Raw genomic sequence first — 18,816 nt, 5'->3', positions numbered from 1 at the left:
TACAGTGGAACATAGCCACTGTGATTCATACACCACAAACAAATTTGGACACAAGTGTATAATTACAGTGAATTTGAATGAAATCTTAAACGTCAAACGTGCTCTAAAATCTGGTGCTAATGATTATGTAAAATCTAAGTGGTGAGTAATGTTAGCGTGAGTTACTACATACAACTTAATATGCATTAACTGACCAAGAGTTCAATGCGACAAATATTCACAAGAAACCTTGCAAATATTACCAACATGTGCAGTGTTTACTTCGGAGCCTGGGATTGCGGATCGCTGCTAACTATCATACCCCCCCCCCCCCCCCCCAAACTAAATTTGCTTTCTTCTTCAAGGCTTAGTCCCACACATAGCATCGTAATCATATTTGTTTTCTAGGTTCAAAATCCAAAATTTCTACTCCACATGGATTTGAATTTTACCATGCAATAAACAAACCTTTCGAGTGCGTCATTAAAACAACGGGAACTATCCAGACACAAAGTAACAGAAACGTTTCACCTGGGGAGTCATCATGGAGCAGAAAAAAATAGATCCATTTCTTAAAGCAAACAAGAGACAGATAATAAGACCAACATTTCTATATCAACCAACCAACTGCAATTTTGAATGAGAGCAAATATGGATATACAAAGAATAAATAAAAACAATGACCTATTATCTATTCATTGCATGATTTTTCTGGGCTACCCAATCAGCCACAGTGGGTGAACTAAAATATCAACCCCTTCCATTTCGGTTGGGACACTTTTGACCCTCATAGATAAAAAAAATTCCACTCTTATGCTTTCAGAAGTGGTGAAACTATCCAGAAAAATTATGTACATTAAATGTTGGCTTGCATTTCATTAGCACAGTTAAAGAAACTGTTATTAAAATGAACCAGAAAGCTTCATTTTTTAATCTATAAATGACCAGAATGTTTCATTAATTATAATGATAGTAGCTTAAAGAATTATGAGTGCTAAAAGCATAGTGAATATTGGAATTGCTAGTTTGCAACAACCCCAACCCCCCAACCCATTATACAAACCCCTGTATCAAGGGGGAAATTGACCCTCAATTTCTAGAGTAAACACTGAAAATAAAAGTTGGCTAATTGTTCTTGCAGTTTAAACTATTGAGTGATTAATCAAGCCTTAATCTCAATGGGTATTTTAACTACAGACTGAATATGAAAGCACCCCCCACCCTTCTCTCTCTCTTAACCGACTTAAAAATATGTTAATTTTCATAACCTTTTCCTTCCCACAAAGAGAAAATGATTTATATTGCTCTGATAAATCTCTTAAAGATGGTCATTATCAGAAATATAAATCCCATTTTCTGAAAGTTTGAAGACAACAAAGAGGCCTGTGTATTACAATGCTCACCTGAACTCTCTTGTTCCTCAAACCTACATATTCATAACCCCTTATAGACTATTGTAGCACTAACCCTACATACTCATAACCCCTTATAGACTATTGTAGCACCAACCCTACATACTCATAATCCCTTATAGACTATTGTAGCACCAACCCTACATACTCATAACCCCTTATAGACTATTGTAGCACCAACCCTACATACTCATAATCCCTTATAGACTATTGTAGCACCAACCCTACATACTCATAATCCCTTATAGACTATTGTAGCACCAACCCTACATACTCATAATCCCTTATAGACTATTGTAGCACCAACCCTACATACTCATAATCCCTTATAGACTATTGTAGCACCAACCCTACATACTCATAATCCCTTATAGACTATTGTAGCACCAACCCTACATACTCATAACCCCTTATAGACTATTGTAGCACCAACCCTACATACTCATAATCCCTTATAACTTAAATAAACTGGAGATGATTTTCCCTGCATATTTCAAAAACTTTTAACCCAAAAGGTGGTCTTGGGAGTCATGGTTTGATCGAACTTGAATTTACACTACATGAGGATACTTATCAATTAAATAAAAAAGATGAATTTTAAACATTTTCCCCTATTCCCTACATATTCCGACTGTATACACTTAACACAGAAGAAAGTTTTTTTTGGAAGGGGGTAAATTTTAAGTCAAACTTTTGAAAATTTACACTTGCCACACAACTTGTAACATTTTAACAGTATTTCCAATCTGTTAATGTCAGACTAGTAACAAATCAACAAATCCTGAACACTTACATTTAATTCATCATTTTATGTTTATAAAAAGCAACATAATTTTTTAAATTTTTTTTATACGCATATTTCACAAAGAATGAGAGAGACTTGTAATGTACAACGGTGAATTCTGAACTTAAGTTCCACAATAGATATTCATTACACATCAGAACAGAACTGTACAGTGTGGGTATATCTGCTTTTTAAGTTTACTTGTAATCACACAGAGAGAAGTTCTCGATCTCAAGTAAACTTTACACCAACTTTTTATTCCTCCCATGTGACCCAGTAATTCAGTTAGAAAGAAAAAAACTTCACTCTTTATCTTATAAAAAGTAAGCTTTTATGCAAGTAATGGCTTTCCTGCTTCAGTAGGTCTTGATTAAGGATCCTATCTCTTAATTATTTCCCCTTGAAAGAGAGCATCATAACCCTTCATATAAAGACCCTGATTTCCCCTTTGCCAAAAAAAGAGGTGTTATGGCAAGTTTGATTGAAATTGGCTTAGTGATTTTGGAGAAGTCAAGAGAGATAAAAGTTAATGGTGCATATACCTACAGACAAATTTTGATCAGGTGAGCTAAAGTTGGAGCAAGCAAAAGAAAATACTTCACTACCTACCAACCATCCCAAACTTAAGAATGAGCAAACCAATCACTTTTTGAAAAATAATTTCATGGCTGGCCTACCCCTTCCACAAGATCAGTCTCAAACGAAATACATCTGTGAAACACTAATGTCAGTAAACATGGCCGAGTTCCTGAAATCCACAGGTCTAAAGGTTTTGACCATCTAATATCCTTCTGACTAGCAAAGGATGACCTAAATGACACATTTCTTTGTTCACACTGGAAGACCAATGGGGCCAAAAAAAATGTGTGTTTCCGGTAACCTGACCGACCCTAATTCTACATGCAAACCTTAGTACTTTTTATTTCAAATCCAGATTAGAAAACTGTAATTGGTTTCATTAGTAGTTTTTCACAATGCAGTCGAAAAGACGCTTGTACAAACAACAATAAAACTGTGTCTATTGAAGCTTTTAAAAGATTATACATGTGAAGCCACGTGACAATATGGCGGCCATGACACAAAGACAGCAAATTCAAATCATCGAGACAATAAATTTAACGGAAATAGACATATTTCTTTTTGGCCTGATTTTGAAAACTCTGCGACAGTAGCATAGTTGCTTTGACACATTGCCTTAACCTTTCATGTAAAACATGTACATTTTGAATTGTTCTATCAAAAGCTATAAGAATCGCTTTGAAACATCACATAAGTCCTCTATTTGACAAAAACTTTGAAGTATAGTATAGCTGAGAACATAGATGAATGTATCGAGAGCACTACACTTCAATCTCTGATTTTAGGGGCATCATATGTATGTAATTTCAGTACTAATCATCTCTCACTAAATGCCATCTGTCTATCATGGTCCTTTAATATCAAAGCATGGGGTCTGTACTGTGAAACCCATCCCGAGAGTTCTAGTTATGACCTTTATCATTTCAAACAATTAAGGATTTCTGACATTTTCTCTTAAATTATTTTTTCATCTCCTTGGTATGAAATGTTCCAGTTTAAATTTCATCTTGTTGTAATATTACCATACTTTGTATATCAGCATGGGTAGCTCTGTTGTTAGATCACTAACTAGCAATGCAGGGGTCCTGGGTGCAATATGTGATCGTTCCAAAGATTTTTTTCTCTGTCTTTGCTACAGTAATCTTTATTTAGTGATTTTACATTTTTACTTGCAACAAGGAACTATCAAAATATGCTATAAACTCTAAAACAGATAAGGTAATATACCCCAATATGTTTTGTAGAAAAGAGATAGAATGCAAACGAATTGTACATGAAATGTCATGAAAAATTGTATATTATTGAAAAACGTCACACATGTCCTTAACATGACTAGGAAAAGAATGTGTATTGACAGACACGTAATTTGTTTATGTAACAAACATGTGCGTGTGTATAAATTATAAATATTTTTCTAGACACACATGGCATTACCTTACAAAAGCTTTACGTCACAAGTTCTAAATCAATGAGCGAAAACATACCACTAACTGAAATAAATCTATCTTTCAATGCTCCTTTTTAAATCATCAAACTATTTGAAATAAAACCTCAATTTCCTACGACACAATTTTTTTCTAGAAACCTCATTCACAACACCATTTTGTGTTATACCCACCAGGAAAGAAGTGTGTTTGTGGCTGAAGTGGATGCTCCACTTTCCGCTTTGATTTACTGTGCTGGTTAGCGTGCTGCTGAGGATACAGATGTGCTGAGTGTTTGTGCATCTCACTGGATGTGTGACTTTTAGGATTACTGTGCTTTTTGGTCTCCATCTGATTGGATATAAATTTATCCGTGGTCGACCAATGAAGGACCGTGTTTGTAGGGTGCTTACCTATATGATTGTATACAGTTTTATCAGTCCACTGACTTAACACTTTGTCCATTGTTATCATTGTTGAAATGTCTCTCTGAAGTTTGCTGTCATGCGAGTTAGACATTGCATACCCCACTGTGAGGTCCATGTTTGTATTCTGCACTTTAAGGCTTTCATTAGAAGTCATTATCTTGCTGGTACTTTCTATCCCTTGAGAACAATTTTCTGTCACAAGTTTTGATTGTGTCACAATTTTGGATGCAGATACATGTACTTTGTTAAGCAATGCATCCGAAACTTTAATATTCTCCTCCACTACTGAATGCACTAGCTTCAGGTCATCCCCCGGTTCTGACGGCGTGTCGTCTGACCGTTCAGAGGAACTCCCCACTCCTGAATCATGATTGTATCCCTTCCCTTCCAGACTACAAGCTGGGTTCGTAACACCCATCTCAATTTGCATATTAGAGTCATGTAACAAACTACCATGATTGGAATTTTCGGAGTCTGCTCCTGGACTGTCCATCTGGCTGCCTAAGTGAGGATTTTTGGCTGGATTTGGATGAGAAATATTGAGCAATGGGTCAATGTTTCCACTAGCAACAGAAGTGATAATCGGTGTTTCTTTTGCTACTGGTATATGTTCGAGGATAGATGTCTCTGAATTTTTACTCTCATGTAATGAGTTTACAGAATTTGAATGCAACAGTTTGTTCATGCCAGGAGATCCATTTTCACTTGATGAAGCCATAATGCCAGTCCTAGTGCTCACTTGGCTGTCACTAACAACAGCAGCGTGAGATGTTGCCATATTGGGAAAGCTAGCACTGATTGTTGGCGCACTAACTGTCGCCGTTACGCCAGGATAACCTACGGGAGCTGGATTTGTTGATGTTATGATAGGATAGCCAGCAATGTCACTTTGAATGTGAAGACTAGATGAAAATCCCACGTTGGTGTTCGGCACTGACCCATGAATATTTCTTAACCTGTCTGTAGCAGGAACAGCACTTTGCACACTTTTGACAACAGAAGATGTACACATTGCAAGACCAACTGCCTTTTTGTCCTTTGGAGACATTTTCTTCAGGGGAGAGAAACTATCCATAGAGTTATCACTTTTACACGGGCTAGAATCCGAACTCTCGACAGGCTCGAGAATTCCTGTGTAAGGATTAATTATCTTCCCTGATGAATTGTCAGAATGGGTCTGTCTGTGTTGCATTTTATTTGTGAGCATAAAGTCTTTTTTCTGAGGATTTACTCCTAAATTTCCACTCATGTTGGGATGAAAGTCTGATTTTTCAGAAACGGAGTGTGCAACTCTTTCTGGTATTGAGCTACATGACACTACTGGTATAGAACTAGCAGGGAGCGCTTGAGTTACCATCATGGCACTGTTTCCTGATGTTGGCAAACCACAGTATCCCAACGCTGGATTTGGAATATTCTTATTATCTACACCCATTTCAGGTTGTTTGAACGTTGCTGTCTTATTTTTCTCCTTGGGTTTTCTGGGTTTACGTTTCTTTTTAGGAGGTGGGCTACTTTCAGTCGGAGGCAACATCTTGCTGTTAATAAAGCTTGCCATCCCATCAGTCTGCAACAAATTTACCAGCAAGGGGCTGGTAGCTGGAATCCCAGGGTAGGGCGGAGGAGGAGGTAAGTTCATGTGATTGTCCATAAACATTGGGAACCCTGAATGGTCCATGCTGCTAGGCAGATGTCTATTTTGTTCTGGAACACTTTGAGGACCATTTCTTTGCAAAGGATTGGGACCAGAGGGCGCCAATGCCTTGCTGGTTGGCACTTCTGCATTGAATATATCCTGACCAGTGCTTCTCCTACCATCAAGTTGTGGAGTTAAAAAAGACCCTAGTAGTTGCGGTCCTTGTTTTAAATAGTCTGCAATATTTTTTCTAGTAGCCTCACTAGTCCCAGGTTCAATGAATTCTCCTGGTTGTCCAGAAGATGGTCCCTTGTTAAACACTGCTGCTGCTCCATTGACAGATTCATTAGCAGTTTTAAATATTAATTTTGTCCGTTCATTGTTTCGCCCTGCTATTGTCAGTGAAATTAATTGATCCCCTTCTAGCTGAACAGCTAAAACACCAAGCTGTCTGAGAGTGGCATCGCCTTGCTGTGCTAACTGCTTTAACCTCCTAGCTGCCTCCTGGGGGATGTTAAACGTCACTCTGACACTGTTCCAGGGCTCCACTTTCTTCAAAATTAATTTCCTTTTATCTGTAAACACAAACAAATATTTTGTCAGACTTCAATACTGGGAGTACACAATAAATAACTGAATTATCTGCAAATGATAGTGTCATAGCATGCATAGAAATGATCAGGACATCATACAAAACTGTACAAATGATAGTGTCAGAGCATGCATAGAAATGATCAGGACATCATACAAAACTGTACAAATGATAGTGTCAATGATCAGGACAACATACAAAACTGTACAAATGATAGTGTCAGAGCATGCACAGAAATGATCAGGACATCATACAAAACTGTACAAATGATAGTGTCATAGCATGCCTAGAAATGATCAGGACATCATACAAAACTGTACAAATGATAGTGTCAATGATCAGGACAACATACAAAACTGTACAAATGATAAGTGTCAGAGCATGCACAGAAATGATCAGGACATCATACAAAACTGTACAAATGATAGTGTCATAGCATGCATAGAAATGATCAGGACATCATACAAAACTGTACAAATGATAGTGTCAGAGCATGCACAGAAATGATCAGGACATCATACAAAACTGTACAAATGATAGTGTCATAGCATGCATAGAAATGATCAGGACATCATACAAAACTGTACAAATGATAGTGTCATAGCATGCATAGAAATGATCAGGACAATATATACAAAACTGTACAAATGATAGTGTCATAGCATGCCTAGAAATGATCAGGACATCATACAAAACTGTACAAATGATAGTGTCATAGCATGCCTAGAAATGATCAGGACAATATATACAAAACTGTACAAATGATAGTGTCAGAGCATGCACAGAAATGATCAGGACATCATACAAAACTGTACAAATGATAGTGTCAGAGCATGCACAGAAATGATCAGGACATCATACAAAACTGTATAAATGATAGTGTCATAGCATGCCTAGAAATGATCAGGACATCATACAAAACTGTACAAATGATAGTGTCATAGCATGCCTAGAAATGATCAGGACATCATACAAAACTGTACAAATGATAGTGTCATAGCATGCCTAGAAATGATCAGGACATCATACAAAACTGTACAAATGATAGTGTCATAGCATGCCTAGAAATGATCAGGACATCATACAAAACTGTACAAATGATAGTGTCATAGCATGCCTAGAAATGATCAGGACATCATACAAAACTGTACAAATGATAGTGTCATAGCATGCATAGAAATGATCAGGACATCATACAAAACTGTACAAATGATAGTGTCATAGCATGCCTAGAAATGATCAGGACATCATACAAAACTGTACAAATGACACCAACACCATAAGTGGGACACCCCCTTACAAACATGGCATCATTCAATGGGTACCATGTCCTTGACATATTTTCCCTCCCACCAACAATGTACGTAGCAAACAGATTTTCTTGCAACTGTATCCAAAAAATTAGTTGTCTTCTGTTACTAATTGTAATCTCCACCTATGACCTTTTCAAACAGAAATCAATGGCAAGTTTTCTTTCCTCCTTTCATCTTTGTAGCACCACAACAGTAGCCTATCTACAGCATCCACAACAATCAATGTTCGTGACCTTGACCTCAAACCTTGTGATTCTCTCTCCCACCATATCTGCTATTTCAGTAGCAAGTACAAACCAGAAAACACTGTCACTGATTGTGACCTTCACCTCTGACCTTGACCCAAATATCAATCAGTATCTTTTTCCCTACTTTTATCATTTTAGCAGGTAAAAGACCAATATTTTAATAGAACTCATCATATGACATCCACATTTCTCCCAGTGCACTCAACCATACTCCGATAAGGTTCTATATCCCTGTTACTTTGTTGCACGGAGATAAAAACAAAACTTTACAGCATTTTTTTTTCATTGAGGGCTTTCATTCAAATCAGAAGTTGCAGATGTGGGACTTTACTTATACCTGTAGACAAAAGATCTTTCAGACTACTTCTAAAATCTTCTAAGCGTTTCTTCAGATCAGGATCATTAATGTCTCCTTCACAAGTGAAGACCGTCTCAACAAAGTCCTCTTGAGGACCCATCGTCACCACGACGGCATAAGCTCACCTAGAAAAGTCAACAATAAAAAAAATTAAATTCCACTATCTATATTTCCAAAGTATTGAGGCGTCCATACACATTCTATAGCCATAAAACTTACTAACCCCCCCCCCCTCCCCCTGTACTGCTATCTGAAACACCCTTTTACACAAATCATGCAATAAACACAACTATAATGTAATAGTTTTGTTTTTTTTTGTTTTTTTTATACAGTATCTGAGTGATTTACTTCATAATATCAAAGTTTTCGAATTCATAGAAATTATGCATGTGCAAATAAAAAATATTTAAATTAGGTATTCAAAACAGTCTTGAGATAAACAAAAACACTATTTCAATTAAGCCAACTTTCACCATATTTAGCTGGACTAATGAAATTGCACAAAGAATTACATCTATCTGCAAAGTGGAAAATTGTTTATGGGATTGCTTTGAAAAACCTCAATGTGCAGACGCATTAAATAATCTATTGGAAATACTGGATTAGTTGCAATGAATCATATATCAGTTGTATATATCTATAAAAAGACAAGCAAATTGTGGTCTCCTTCAAATCCTAATGCTGTCAAAGTGCTAAGAACCCAAATTAATTCATGTCAGAACCAAACATCCAGAAGTTGCAATAATAAGTTTACAGAGTCAAGGTAGAGGGGAGGGGGTGTCATGATATCAAATATGATATGTAATAATCAAAATTATGGTAAATTATCATATTATTCAAACATCACCATTCATCATAAACAATTTGACAGCAGTGATTTTGGGGGCCAGAATTCATCTCCAATTTTTACTAAGTCTTTCTAGTACAAGTTATCTACAATAATGGCGTCAGTGTCACGGATCATGATGAAAAAGAAATTATACTATCCAGCTTTTGCTATTTACCTTGGTTTTTACTGTCAAGTTCAACTTTTTGTCACAAAAATTGAGACATTGGGTATAACTTATTTAACTAATGAGCAAAATTCCATTGTTTTCCTCCTAAAATGGAAAGCTTGCAATTTGGACACAGGTAAATACTATGTCAAATAACAGTTTCAGTAAAAACTATGTTAAGAAATTTATATAGAATACAAAAATCCAGGATGAAAAAACAATGCCTGTGCTGGTCAGTCTAGCAATTGGGCAAAATTAAAAAGGATAGGTGCATTTCCGGTTACTCGAATGACCCAAAAAAATTTCTCCCGACCCTAATTTTCCGGATAAATTCCAGTCCTTAATTTATGTACACTTCGTTTCTCAAATTAAAAAAAATCTAATAAATTCTCATAATATCGAAAATTTTCTAAATGGCATCTTACATGCTTTCTGCAAGTAGGTTAGGCCAAAGTTTTTATTTTTGTTGGTTTACGATCCCGCCGACCCTATTTTTTCCTATTTGCGAAAAAAAAAAAAAAAAAGGATTTACTTTCCCGAAATTGTCATCTTTTTCCGGATTTTTTTCGACTAAACAACAGGTTCTATAATTTAGAATATATCTTAATCTTCAAAACGCTTTGTACGCTCCGAGGATTTCACGAAGATTACAAACATTTAAATGACTAGCACAAATAGAACGCGAATGTCAAAAACTGGCGGGGCGGACGTATTTTAAGGTGAAAGCTTATTGTGAAAGCAATCCATCGCTTTCCAAAAGCTTCTTCCTAAGTGGAAAGACTGACCAAAGAATAGGCGATGCGCTTTACCCACATCTGTCCCAGCATAATGTGTCCATTTTGGAAATTCGGACTTGTAATTCGGAAGAAGGAAAACCATCGTCATTGACAATAACAGACCCAGATACTCCCATTTCTGTTCTGGAGTCATTTGGCGTGCGATTTATTTTCGTTCACATAAAACAGAATGGTAAGAACTCAGATATGTCAGATATTTTTGTGTGAATATTAAATGATAAAATGACAAATATCTTAACGAAAAACTCGGTGTCTCGAACAAGATAATTGTTAAATATTGGACATAAGAGTTTAAAAACATGAAATCGGACACATGAAGTGCTAGAATAATCAGAGTCTGCAATTTTACCTTGAATACTTTAAGACTCGCTATAAGAACGAGTTTTAGGATTTTTATTTACTTTTTTACAGACAAGAGAGGTGCAGCTGAGGACAAGGAAAAGGGATGTGTTAGGCCAAATGTTTTTGACGTTTTGATGAATGTCCAAAAATCATATGACAAACTACCCTCTTCAAGGTAGGCACATGGGTATATATTTAATGTAAAAAAAATCTAGATAAAAAATTTTGCACATCAATATTTTATATTTTATATGTGTGATAAGACTACGTCAAATTTTTATTTATTTCTGCATTATTTTACACAATCACTTTTATTAGTATTTTATAACTTTTATGAGTCTTTGCTTGCAGGCATCACGACCAAGTTTCAGCCAGTTTGTTTCTTCTGTGGGGATACTGAAGTGGACAGCACATCGCAGACTGTGCAAGACTTGAGAAAAAACTATAGCATTGTCAGACCTATTTGTGGAAACTGCATATCAAGAGGCATTCAGCCTAAAGTTCGAAATGCTTTGAAATTGAATAAAAAGTGATCATGGAAATTAAAGTTGACAAAAAAAATGTGTTTTTTAATTTTTATTCAGTCAATTTAAATACTATTTGGTTAAGGTTCCAATTTTTTTTCCTTTTTTTTTTCGACCACCCAACGCATATTTTGGTGGCAAAAAATCGTAAACCAAAAAAAAACCAAACTTTGGCCTTAACACAGATATACATGCAATCATGTATTAAATAGTGTAAAATCAGTAGTCAAAATGTCATTTTTGGTTTATTATTATAGTATTTTACTCAATATTGAACACTTGATGCTACAGGTCAGTCAGTACTCACAAATGTATGTATTGTGTAAAAGTTTCTTCCCCAGGGATACAAGGCAAATATTGGCTGAAAAAAAATAGTTTTTAAAAGTTATGCCTACCCAAACCTTTTTTTTTTTTTTTTCAAGATGTAATCAGAAACACACTTAATTTTTGTTGTTGTTGTTTGACCTTGTTAGAATCAGAGGAAATTCTCACAGAATAAGATACTACTGCATTTCTAAATTTTCTCCCCAATGTCTTTTTGTTGCCTTTTTTCCAGTTTTACTTGGCCCTGGGCCACAGCACCAAATTACTGTAAAAACAACAATAGACTTAAACTGAATGTGTAGTGTTTTCTGATGCATCTTCCTATATATTTATACATAACTTGTATGTGTACTAGTATCTGTATGTAAATGATGTTTAACATAAAATGACAAACTTCTGATTCAATGAACACTTAACATTAAACTACTTGTGAATCAGCATGACAATGCATCGTATTATACCCAGGAAATCATAGCTAAAATTCTAATTGGTCAACTTCAGCCATTTCTAAATGTAAGTCACTGACTTTTAACTTTTCACAGGTTTAAAGTGGACAATTTCAAGATGCTGTATATTGCCACTTGAATAAATGCTATATATATGTTACATTTTCCCTGAAAAATAATCATGTATTTACTTTCAGGCTGAAGTTTGAAAATATTTATTGGACACCTGAACCCTGCAATAAAATAAAATACCAGTAGAAATATTGTCCCTGTTTAATTGTTATTGTAAATCATAGACCTATATCAGAGGAGAAAATATTGAGTACATGCAGTTATCTCCACCTGAATGCAAAATGTAAGCATTTTTCAGCAGAGCCCCCTCAACAGTTAGAGTCATGGAATATTCAAACTTCATTCAATCTTAATACAGAACTCTATCAACCACACTATTACCGAAAATCTGCAGTAGACCGCTGGGAAAGTTTAATATTGTCATTCGTTACTGATGACATGGATACTTTTTTGGATCCGTGTCAAAATAAACAAAATTGCCGCCTACAATCTCAGAAAAATGTTGCTTCCGAAGTAAATAGGTGTTGAATATCTTAAATTTCTGGTTCATACAAGACTGTAGAGATCAGTTTAGTTTGCACTGTCAATATGGAATGCGTTTGGTATTTGGCCTACCATTTTCCAGGGCAAATTACCGGAAAAAAACGAAACGGGTGACGCAGAATGCATACTAAAAAATTTCCACTATAACACATATATACAGTTTTCCCAGGTATAAAAACCCATTAAGTAGCTCGTGAATATACTTTAAACGCACAATATTGGCCATTTTAAGGTGATACTAATCCGCACAGAGAACCCCATTTTGATCAAATATGACACCTCTCGCCTTGCTCGTCCGAATTTTAAATGCAGAATGAAGTATTAAGCAACGACTTTTCTTTTGATGTTTGCGGAAATAAATGTTAAGATGCATTTGTTCTTGATCATCCGTCTAACCTTTGCGGGTGACTATAATCACTCAAACTTTGCTCGTATCATCAACGCCATGGAACAATAACAAGTGCCGCCATTTGCAATACATTTTACACGCATGTCCTCAAATCGCACTGACTTCTGGGAGAAAATAGAATTTTTAAAACGCGGGAAAATTGAATTGCAAATCATATCATGCTTTAGATCTAGTTTATTTATCAAAGTTGTTACATATGACACACCACATTTATTCCTCTATAAAGATCAGCTATATATAATTTATGAGATACCTTCTATTTTCAATACATTTTATTATATATCTCATGAACGGCGAAGATACGAACAGTGACCAATCTCATAACTCCTATATACTCATAATTTACAGTTTATAAGATATCTCATGAAATATATATTTATAAGATTCATCTCATAAACTATATATGATATCTCATAAACTTTATAAGATATCTTAATTGAATATCAAACAAGATATCTTATAAAGTTTATGAGATATCTTGTTAAAAATGGGATATATCTTATAAATCCATAAATTTATTTTTGTAAGCTATCTTATAAAACATATAAGATATCTTGTATGTTTTATAAAATATCTAATAAACTTCAAAAGATATCTTATAAATTTTATAATATATTTCAAATGAATTTTTATAACTTGATATCTCATAAACTCTATGAGATATCTTAGGGGCCTACATGTATGTATAATACATACAAAATATCTAAAATGTTTTATACGATATCTTAAAAGGTTCACAAGATAGTGTAATACCGTTATCATATATACAGCAAATTCAAATGCTTTATTGACGATTACCAAACATGAGGCATTAATACTATTATACAGTTGAATATTATCATATAGATCTAATTTACAGTTTATAAGATATCTCATAAACTTTACAAGATATTTTTATATCACATGAGATAATATCTCATTCTTTTAAAAGTTACGATTAAACATATAAAGTTTATGATATACCTGATATCAAAAACGTTAATAATATATACTATATAAGATATCTCATATATTTAATGAGATACCTTATAAAGAAAAATATATATAAGATATCTCATATCTTTTATACAGGATATGAAATAGCTCGTAACCTTTAGAAGATATCTTATAAAATTTATTAGATATCTTTAAAGAGGAATACAATACGTTTTTTTAAAAAAAACGGCGTACCATAGTTACAAAGTTCCGAAAACAGTGGGGGGAAACAATAACACTTAAAGGGGATGATTCAAGAGTTTAGAAATTAACACGTAAAGATAGCGAACAGTGACCACTCTTATTTCAGGGAGAATAAAAAATTAAAAGAATGTCAAACACGGACCCCTGGATATACCAGAGGTGGGATCATGTGCCCATGAGGAGCTAGTACGCATTCCCTGTTGACCGGTCACACCCGCCGTGAGCCCTATATCTTGATCGGTGTAGTACGTCAAAATAATTATGCATAGAACTATGGAGCGCCAAATTAACATAAACTCAAATAATTGAAGATATCTTCAATTATTTGAAGATATCATCAATTCAATTATTGCTCTCTTTAATTGAATTAATGCGCGCATTAATTCAATTATTGCTCTCTTCAATTCAATTGATGCGCGCATTAATTCAATTAATGAGAGCAATAATAGATTTGATGCGCGCATTAATTCAATTATTGCTCTCTTCAATTCATTTGATGAGAGCATCAATTTAGTAGAAATATTGCTCGCAATGATTAATTTAGAGCTCGGTTTAAATAATTTGATAATCTCTTTAATTCAATTGAAGATATCTTTAAATCATTTACAATGCTTTTGTATAAGGAATTAATGCGCGCATCAATTCTTTTAAAGAGAGCAACAATTCAATTAAAGATATCATTAATTCAATTGTGGATATGTTGAATTGAAGATATCTTTAATTATATAGTTGCTCTCTCTAAAAGAATTAGTGCTCTCTTCAAATGAATTAAAGATATCATTAATTCAATTGAAGAGAGCAAAAATTGAATTAATGCTCGCATTAAATCAATTATTGCTCTCATCAAATGAATTAATGCGCGCATCAATTCAATTATTGCTCTCATCAATTGATTTAATGCGCGCATTATATCAATTATTGCTCTCTTCAATTGAATTGTAGCGCGCATCAATTCAATTGTTGATATCATTAATTCATTTGAAGAGATCATTAATTCAATTGAAGCGCGCATCAATTCAGTTGAAGAATTAATGCTATCATCAATTCAATTAATGCGCGCAATAATTCAGAATTGAAGATATCATTAATTATTTGAAGAGATCTTTAATTCAATTGTTGCGCGCATCAAATGAATTGATGATATCTTCAAATAATTGAAGATATCTTCAATTATTTGAGTTTATGTTAATTTGGCGCTCCATATAGAACGGCCTAACACGTCAAACGGCATTATACCCAATGATAGCTTGTATTTGCAAATTTGATCATTATAACAACCGTGGGATTTGTGAAATGCTGACTTTAAAGGAGGATGTTGAAATGCCTGCAACACAAACTTATTTGTCAGTAGCCTGTCTTGTCTCGATTTAATAAAAAAACGATACCATACACAGAACACGTTCTTGCGTATCGAATAAGTTGAGATATATAAAAATCATATGCAGGTAATAGTGGAGTATTGCTACATAAAATATAAAAATATGGAAGTCGACGATGGAGAAACTGAAATCGTTTGTCAGAAGTTATGTATTGTTAGTTTGCCGCTGACCTCTATATCTAATAAAATATCCAGATATGGAAGACTCTGTAGTGTCTTTTATTTTGAGTTCACTGAGAAATATCAAATCGATATATGAATGAAAATTAGTATCATTAATAGGTAAAATGTCTTCAATACATCTAAATGTCGAGCAAGAGACTCCATCTTCTCGTGTAGAAGCTTTTCAATAAATCATACATTCATAAGAATACAAAAAGCAGATCAGCTAAAGATGGAGCATAATTTGTGTCCATGGGAATTTCAAATGCCTGTTGGAAGATCTGATTACCAAAAACAACCTAAGCTACGTAGATATTGTCACTGAGAAACTCATAACCTACGTACTTGCAACAACCAGCTAGGAACTATCAACGTATGCTGATAATGTACCCTAGGATTTTTTTTGTAGAAACAAGACAAAGAGAGTTGTAAAAATATCACGAATATATATGTAAGACAGCAAAGTGCGATGGGACTCCAAAGTGCGATGGTCACGCCAAATCCTGATGGTCTGCGCCAAACCCCGATGGTGTGACACGTCAAAGTGCGATGGTCCACTGAGAAACATCGTGTATATGTCTTTAACAAGGTATAAAGTACTTGTGCGTATAATCAGAATTGTTTTTAACAAAGTCATTTTTTTTAGATGACTGAACACAAGACATGAATATTTCTTTGCTCCATTTTTATTAAAGAAACAGCTGTCTATGATGTAAAAAAAAGAAGAAGAAAAGTCTTCTCCTTAATTCACTCTGAGTGGCCGTGGGATATTTTGAAAAGTCGTACATTTTTATGGTAGCTGTTGATTTGGGTTAAGTATGTTATTTCAAATTTACTCAAAAATTCTTTACGGATTTTTGAAAATGCACATTTGATTTACACCACTTCTCGCATAGAGAGAAGGTTTTTACATTATATCCCAGTGAACTCAAAATAAAAGACACCACAAAGTCATCCACTTCTGCTTAATTCATACTTAGATATTTTATTGAAAGTAGATATTAACCGCAAACTAAAAACTCAACTTTATGACAAACGGGATTATTTCAGCTTCTCCATCGTCAACTTGCCATATTTATGTAGTAATATTCCATTATCACCTGCATACGGTGTTTATACATCTCTCAACTGATTCGATACGCAAGAGTTTGTTCTGCTTATGGTCGTTTTTTTTAATTGAAGCAGGTTACTGACAAACAAGTTGACGGTGCAGGGGTTCCAACAGTCTCGTTTAAAGTCAGCATTTCGCAAATTCCATGGTCGTTATAACGATCTAGTTTGCCAATACAACCTATCATTGGGTCAAATGCTGTCTGACGCGTTTCATACCGATTGTCAGGCCGTTCTTGGCACACTGATTTTAACTACGGATAGCTCCGTTCACCTGATCAAGATATAGGGCTCACGGCGGGTGACCGGTCGACAGGGGACGCTTACTCCTCCTAGGCACCTGATCCCACCTCTGGTATATCCAGGGGTCCGTGTTTGCCCTACTATCTATTTTGTATTGTATTATAGGAGTCGTGAGATTGATCACTGTTCGTTATCTTCACCTTTCATACTAGTATGAATCATTCAGGCGCGTAACTGGTGCATCAATACTAACATTATGCTGGTAAGACAGTGTTATATAATTCAGTCCGTGAGTCCAATTTTCGTGATCTTCACGGGGCTGTCCGAACAATCTGACCAAAGAACAGATATTTATAATACAGGTCTGTACTTTAGTCAGATAGGCTGTAAGTGGGTCGAGGCATATTTGTGCTTTTCATTTCAAATTCTGCAATCGTCCCTTTGCTGTTCATGGCACACCGACTTTGATTATGGATTACTCCGTTTACCTGATCAAGACATAGGGCTCATGGAGGATGTGACCAGTCGACAGGGGATGCTTACTCCTCCTAGGCACCTGATCCCACCTCTGGTATATAGAGGGGTCCGTGTTTGCTTAACTCACCCCTCAAAACAGAACACGCATTTTGTGTTCACGAGGAGTTCAGATGCTGGTAGCACGTTAGTGGCGACTGTCTTAATGCGGGTTATAAGGTAACGATATAAAGAAGAGAAAAGGATTTCTAATAAACACATATGTTAGCTCCACACTCAATCTAATATTGACCTACCGGGTACTGCCATAAATGAGCCAACTTCTTTTTTCTTTTTTTTTTACTATGTACAGTCCATTAAAAACAAAACTGTTCTAAATTGTTGTCATGAATTAGGGTAAATTCATAGTAGCCTTTAACCATCCATAACACAAAGAATTCTAGTCAAAGCATTTTTTTCCATGCAAGTTGTTGCTATGGGGAAATGACTCCATTAGCACTACTGACAATGAAAAGTTATTTTCCAGAGTACTGTTGTTTATAAAGCGATGTGGTTGTTTTTTGTTAGTTTATTATACGATATCAGCAAACCTGTAAATTTTTAACAAGTATATCTACTGTCAAAATTTTCATTAGTGCTTTATGTAAGATACATTGAAATGGTCGTTGATATTAATATTGCGTTTACATGTAAAAAATGAACATTATCTTGTGCCATCAATTGTTACATAAGAGAAGGCATTCTAAGCTTTAAGAACTTGAACCTAATCCCTTTCTTGTAACATCTTACCAATAAGATAGGTTCAAACCAAAACCACTGGTGAGTATAGGCCTGTACTCCTGCTCAAGAAACTCTCAAAATATCGTACGTCTATATTTATCAAAATTGTATGTCGACTTTGTATGTCTCTATCAAACTTTATGTTGGCTTTGTATTTCTCTATTAAAACTTTATGTTGACTTTGTACGTCTCTATCAAACTTTATGTTGACTTTGTACGTCTCTATCAAACTTTATGTTGACTTTGTATTTCTCTATTACAACTTTATGTTGACTTTGTATTTCT

At 34.9% G+C, this 18,816-nt stretch overlaps 1 protein-coding gene across 1 annotated transcript in view; it reads right to left on the bottom strand.

Annotated features, from left to right (window-relative positions):
• LOC125669474 (uncharacterized) overlaps positions 1–8,986 on the bottom strand; it is a 120,252-nt gene extending 111,266 nt beyond the window's left edge. Inside the window, 2 exon segments of the mRNA XM_056162689.1 lie at positions 4,373–6,817; positions 8,733–8,986. Coding sequence (XP_056018664.1) covers positions 4,373–6,817; positions 8,733–8,853 — 2,566 coding nt within the window. The 5' untranslated portion in view covers positions 8,854–8,986.
• Between the last annotated feature and the right edge of the window lie 9,830 nt (positions 8,987–18,816).

Source organism: Ostrea edulis, chromosome 4 (genome assembly GCF_947568905.1).
Source record: "Ostrea edulis chromosome 4, xbOstEdul1.1, whole genome shotgun sequence".
NCBI lineage: Eukaryota > Metazoa > Mollusca > Bivalvia > Ostreida > Ostreidae > Ostrea > Ostrea edulis.
The sequence above is the reverse complement of the archived record's forward strand: the minus strand, read 5'-3'. Positions and strand labels throughout refer to the sequence as shown.